General features: G+C 40.7%; 1 protein-coding gene across 1 annotated transcript; it reads right to left on the minus strand.

The window, feature by feature from the left end:
- Positions 1-2,049: 2,049 nt before the first annotated feature.
- LOC141213677 (uncharacterized) lies at positions 2,050-6,422 on the minus strand. The gene is made up of 2 exons (XM_073665277.1): positions 6,404-6,422; positions 2,050-3,811 (listed from the first exon to the last, which is right to left on the minus strand). The coding sequence occupies exons 1-2, from the start codon at positions 6,420-6,422 to the stop codon at positions 2,199-2,201; spliced, it is 1,632 nt and encodes a 543-aa protein (XP_073521378.1). The 3' UTR covers positions 2,050-2,198.
- Between the last annotated feature and the right edge of the window lie 557 nt (positions 6,423-6,979).

The raw sequence follows: 6,979 nt of genomic DNA on the forward strand, positions 1-6,979 counted from the left end.
TCTGACTTATATAGAACTGGCTATCGCCTATACCCCTTAGATACATATATACATTTGGGCTATGCTATTATTGACAGTTTACCCCAATATGCTTGTTTCTTTTTCTCTCCGGTTGTATTTGACTATATGTCTGTGGACTGGGCGGTACGCATGGCTTCACTGTTCTCTGTGGTGTCCTCGCTGGCTGTATCAATCTGTGCTCCATGACGCGTGATCACGTGGTTCCCCACGTACTTGCGGCGTGATGGATCATATGACGCGCTAGTCATGGATGCGGCGGCGTAGCAGTGATTGCCATGTGTCATGCCACGCCCTCCCTACACCCATTGGCGGAGAGACTACACCCCCCCTTTTCTATTGGCTCAAGGGCCCTTTTTAAACCCTACCCACCTTCATTGACGCCACCTCCTGACGAAGGCAGCCATGCCAAAACGCGCATCAGGGTGAGCGCAATTGAGGGGCGTCTTCACATCCACTGTGGCTGTAAGTATTCTATAGGGTTCATGCTACACTCTTTTTGCTGCCGTTCTTTAATCTTTTTTCCTACTTAGGTGCATTTTCTAGGCTTTAATATGTATTAGGATATACTTTTACCCTGTAGCCTAAGAGGTCAGGGCACTGATACCACTTATAAAGATCTGCTGTCCCCGGTATGAGCTATCTATATTAGTACCTATATATAGACAGCGGTGTGACTAACCTCTTATATAGCAACTACTTCTGACCTACCTCATAAGCACCTGCATTTTTATTGAATGCTTCACTGCATTTTAACAATATATTCTTATTTTTTGGCAGCCCAATTATGTATTTACATCAGAAAAGAATCATGTTAATTTGTCTCATGCTCCTCATTAGTGCTCCTCCATTGTTTTACTATTAACTGTCTCTGTTTCTGTGATTCATATTTTTTTTCTGTATAAATTATAATTAATAACATTTTGTAATTTTTTCACTATTATATGGGACTCTGACTTGAAGGTTTTTCCTCTTGTTTCTTATGTATGGAGGAGCATGTGGGGCCCATTATACTGTATACTGGTTGGCCCATGACTTTGTCAAAGTTTTCATGTTGTTTTATATTCCTGATGTAGAATCAGTCTGGGTAAATGTACATGGACATGGCAATAATGGAAAGCTGCTAATTGGACTTTGCTACAAGCCTCCTAATATAGCTGAACACGTAGAGGATGAAATGCTCCAACAAATTAAAAAGGCAACAAAAACAAGTCATGGTGAAAAGTGTTGGATCCCTTGAAATTGTTTCAGAAAATGAAGTAATTCTCCCAGAAAATTATTGCAATTACATGTTTTGTTCTACACGTTTATTTCCTTTGCGTGTATTGGAACAACACAAGAAAACAGAGAAAAAAAGGCAAATTGAACATAATTTCACACAAAATAGGCCGGACAAAATTCTAGGTAAACTAAGCTTTCGAGACTACTCAGGTCTCTTCATCAGACATAGTATAACACAAAATCTGAAGAGTCACATATTTATACACTACATGGCACAGGAATAATGCAATAGATAACACAAGTGATGTGAAGCAGAAATATCAGTTTTGGAAAGGGAGAAGCAGTTGTGGCCGTAAAAATAAGTGGCCACAAGTAGATCTATTCTTTTTGTCTTTTTTTGTGTGGCGATGAGAATTCATCCTTGTTCTAAGTTTTTGCCCCGTCTCCCCTACATACAGACCCCCAGTTGGACATTTGGTACATATAATTAAGTACATTAGATGTGATGAAGCTGAAAGTACCTGGGATCTTGTGGTCCTGATGTGAGTTGGGAATCTTTATCTTGTCCGTGGTCATTATAAATGGACAGGTTTTACATATACAGTGGATGAGGATGAATTTTGTACGTTTCACCACAAAGGTGAAACTATCCTCCCGGTCAGTTTGCTTTCCCTCCCAGTACCTTTTCATTCTAACAATGTTAGGTTTTTGAGAGATTATACTTGTTCCTTCTATTTTTTGTTCTCCTTAGCTTGACTTTTTTGCCCTATATGAATGTGTTTTTGTTTCTCATTCAGGGTTTTCGTACTTTACTTTTCTTTCCCCTTGTTGACAGTGTGTTGCAGCCTCCCCTCTGGTTCCTCAGGAGGTACGAGAAACTCCTCAAAGGCTTATTAAGGAGTTAGGTCTGTGGTGGTGTTTTAGTTGTGCAGCTAGGGCCTTTCTTGTCTGTGCAGAGACTAGTTGGGTGTAGTTGTGGCATTCTCCCCTGTGTGGGTTCTCCGGTGGTTATCAAGATGCGCTTTCTGGTTAAAACATTTCCCACAATCTGAACATGAAAAAGGCTTCTCCCCTGTTTGAGTTTTGTGATGTTTTATAAGAGTAGACTGTGCTGTAAAACATTTCCCACATTCTGAACATGAAAATGGCTTCTCTCCTGTGTGAGTTCTCTGATGGTTGATAAGAGTTGATTTCTCTGCAAAACATTTTCCACATTCTGAACATGAAAAAGGCTTCTCCCCTGTGTGAGTTCTCTGATGTGTGATAAGCTTTGATTTCTTTGCAAAACATTTCCCACATTCTGAACATGAAAATGGCTTCTCCCCTGTGTGAGTTTTGTGATGTTTTATAAGAGTAGACTGCGCTGTAAAACATTTCCCACATTCTGAACATGAAAATGGCTTCTCTCCTGTGTGAGTTCTCTGATGGCTGGTAAGAGTTGATTTCTCTGCAAAACATTTTCCACATTCTGAACATGAAAAAGGCTTCTCCCCAGTGTGAGTTCTCTGATGTTTGATAAGCTTTGATTTCTTTGCAAAATATTTCCCACATTCTGAACAAGAAAATGGCTTGTCCCCTGTGTGAGTTCTCTGATGTGTGATAAGAGTTGATTTCTCTGTAAAATATTTCACACATTCTGAACAAGAAAAAGGCTTCTCACCTGTGTGAGTTCTCTGATGTTTGATAAGGGTTGATTTCGCTGTAAAACATTTCCCACATTCTGAACATGAAAAAGGCTTCTCCCCTGTGTGAGATTTGTGATGCTTGATAAGATTTGATTTCTTTGCAAAACACTCCCCACATTCTGAACAAGAAAATGGCTTCTCCCCGGTGTGAGTTCTCTGATGTATATTAAGATGTGATTTCTGTACAAAACATTTCCCACAATCTGAACATGAAAATGGCTTCTCCCCTGTGTGAGTTTTGTGATGCTTGATAAGATTTGATTTCTCTGTAAAATATTTCCCACATTCTGAACATGAAAATGGCTTCTCCCCTGTGTGAGTTCTCTGGTGCTTAAGAAAACTAGATTTCTGGTTAAAACATTTTCCACATTCTGAACATGGAAAAGACTTCTCCCCTGTGTGAGTTCTCTGATGTGTGATAAGAGTTGATTTCTCTGTAAAACATTTCCCACATTCTGAACAGGAAAATGACTTCTCTCCTGTGTGAGTTCTCTCATGCCTAACAAGATTTGATTTCTGATTAAAACATCTCCCACACTTGGAGCAAGAAAATCTATTCTTCACTGTGTGAATTTTTTGATGTTTAAGAAAAGACTTTTTGAGAGGAAAACTATTTCTATATTCTGAATGTGAAAATGGCTTCTTTGCATTAGGAGCAGTTTGTTTTTTAATGCTTATTTTGTGACTATGATTTTCCTTAGTACTCGGTAATGAATCAGAAGACAGGACCTGTTTCATAGGATCAGATGACAGATCTTTGCTGTGAAGGGATGATGGTAGATCTGGAGAAACGTCATTCACTTCAATTGTATCCTGTGGGATCTGAAAATTATCTGATTTGAAAATTGAAGATGTCTCCTGTCCCTCTGATCTCCTGGTACAGTTATCTGCCAAGAATAAAACCAATTATTATTTTTTAATAAAAAATCCTTGAATTTTATATTTTTGAACATTTCTACTTAAACTGTCTGTAAATAAAGGCAAGTTATATAAAAAAAATTCACTTATTCACCAGGACAATGACCATCTAATAGAAAACCTCATAGGATGAACCAGTGGAGCGTGGTGTTCAACTGTTTGTTCATTCTGCCTCCCAAATATGGAGTAAAAGGCGCAGGCTCTATTCAGCCACCAAGATTAGGGTTCATGGGACCAGTAGTACCATCCAGTCTGGCGGTATGGGTGTGTGTTCTGTCCAGCTGGAGTAATCTGCTCCCTGCTTCACCCATTTGGAAAGCACCGCACCCTACTAAAGCTGGAAGCATATTGCCGGAAGCTGCCAGATCCAGCCTTGTTCTCCTCTGGTTCAGTCCTCTGCGCTCAGCTCCCGGCTTGTGTATTTGGTTCCTGTTGTGACCTCGGCCCGTTTACTGACTACTCTTGTGTCTTCTGATTTTGTACTTTCTCTGCCCTCCTGGTTGTGATCCGGCTACCTGACTATTCTTCTTCCCATCTCACTCCACAGAACAGCAGGTAACACCGGGGCCCAAGCCTAGGGGTCTCTGTGTAAGTCCAGATCCATGTAGAGGGTTTAAAGGGTGATGAGCAAAGTAATTTGTGAAATCTGTAAACAGGGTAGATAGTGACAAGTCTGTTTGTGGTGGCCATCTTTTGAGCTGCCAGGTGACCATGAACAGCGCCCCCAATACATTGTGTCTGCGAACTATTCCAGGAATATCTGCATTCCTAATAGCTACAGTAAATGGCGCTCCTTCCCTTCTTACCCTGCCATGTGCCCAGACAGTAGTGTACAACCGTATATAGGGGATTGTCACATTCAAGAGAAGTTGGAAATAATTTGTAAAGTCCATTTGTTTCCTATTATCCTTTGTGAAGAATTCTAAAATTATCACCACATAAAGTGACACACGTCAGATTTGAAAAATGGGGCAGATTAGGAACAAAAACTGTCTGGGAGGGAGGGGTTAAATCAGAGCATTACTGAAGTCAAAAACTGTGAGTATAGACAATAAAACATCTACTGAAATGATCAAACTCAACAGTCTTCATCAGAGAAAAATGAGTAACTAGTGGAGAAACCTCTCTGGGGTAATTAGAGTCTGGGGCTCGGGGGCTCTTCATCATCTAAACTATCGTAACGTACAATATTTTCTATCACATGAGTGTCAAGAAGAAATATTAGACATTTACAGTGAAGTCTTTTACAATACTGCAGAGCTGAGGGGTCTTAAATTTAGATCTCGGACATTTGGAAGAGGAAATGGAGATCTTTTTGAAAGACTACCAGGGAGTTACAGAGACACAAAAGTGAGGCCGGCCGATCCCACCACAATCAGACTATCATACAGAATGAACTTGTAAAAAAAAGAAAGAATATATAAACATGTAACATCCCCAACAACAACGTAAGTATGAAGGGAGAAATCCAACACTAAATCGGAGTCGCACTCATTTATGGTGGACCATTGGAGGTATGATGAGTCCTGACCAGAAGAGTAGAGAAAGTATTAGTGCCCCCATTTCAGGAGCGATTGTGCAGGAATCTGAATTCTTTAGGATTGAAAACATAATGTAATTTATGACGTGGAGTGAATCCATGAAACCAGGGCTCGAGCCATGCCACCACATCTCCTGCAGGCGTGAATAGATGTATATTACAGCCATCAGCCACGCACAGCTTAGAGACATATCATGGCACAGGTGTAATGTTATTTATGTAGTTTATCAAAATCCTGTTTGAAGTTAGTTGGTTTTAAAAGAAATTGAAAAGTATAAAGGGAAACTCCGTTGTTATTGTACAGAAATTCACACTTGTCCCTCACTGTACATTTAATGTTATCGATCAAAAAAGCAAACTTTGGCCAGAAAGACTGGACCTGGTCTTGTAGGGACCATATGAGAACATTCAGCTGCACAGAAGGGAGAGAAGGTAGATTCATCCAATAAGATATCAGGGATCTAGGAAGCCAACAGCATCATTACCCTCCGCTTTCTCTTACAGGCCCATCAGAATATTTTTCTTCAAGTGATTTTCTCACTTGTCAGCACTTTCTACGTACGCTGTCATTTGGCTTTGTAGTTTACAGATCTGGGCAGGTAACGGTCAGCGTCTACTAATCCCAGGGGGTAGGTGGATCCTTCAGGTTGTAAGATCTATAGAATTTCACAATTACACAAAGAAAATTGAATATTTTCGGACTGAGGAGAATGTTGTGGTCTAGAGGGAAAATGGTGATCACACGATTGTGATACGGCCGGACTACACAACTGATAAAGCCGCCACAGCCGGTGACTGAGAAGAATCTGTGACTTATCAGAATTTAGTGGTCACTACTCACCAGGGTAGAGGACGCAGTGTCTCAGGCATGTGATCCCTTAGCCCATTTTCCCAGTCTTCTGGTCTTATCAAAACAGCGGCATCTATGCCATACATCGGCGTGGATATCGCGGTTTTGATAGCCCATTCTCCCTGTCTCCTGGTCCTAAGGGATCACGTGCCTGAGACACTGCGTCCTCACCCTCCTTTCCTATTGTCATTCCCAACAAGTGGTACACTGATGAAGGTCTTATAGACTGAAACGTGATTTTGTTTTTTTTCTGCTGTGGACTGCAATTAAAATTGCTTTTGCTAAAATTCATTACCTGACTGCCGAGGTTTCTCTTATATTATATGCGGTTTGGACCCTACTCGTGCACCCTGGTCCATTAGTGCTGCGTTCTCCAGCACTATTACTGAGAAAAATCTGAGACTTCTCAACATTTCATGGTTACTACTCACCTGGGTAGTCATATGTAGGAATCTCCTCTTTACACTGCTCATCACCCCTCACATATGTCTCTATAGTATTAATATGGGTCAGATCTTCACCCTGAAACAAATATTATAAAAGTCACAGACAGATGGAGAAGTCTCATCTATGATCAGCTCTAAATCTGTCATCTCCACCGTTCTCATTACACAAGTATAAAACATAATAATGGTGGATAAAACAAGACTGAACACAAGACCTTCACAGCTGTCTACACATCATAGGGGAGATCTCATGACACCTTCTCTCCATCTACCTGATGATCCTGAGGAACATTGGGATCTT

This window comes from Phyllobates terribilis, unplaced genomic scaffold, assembly GCF_046119375.1.
Source record: "Phyllobates terribilis strain yellow unplaced genomic scaffold, ASM4611937v1 Scaffold_207__1_contigs__length_3498100, whole genome shotgun sequence".
NCBI lineage: Eukaryota > Metazoa > Chordata > Amphibia > Anura > Dendrobatidae > Phyllobates > Phyllobates terribilis.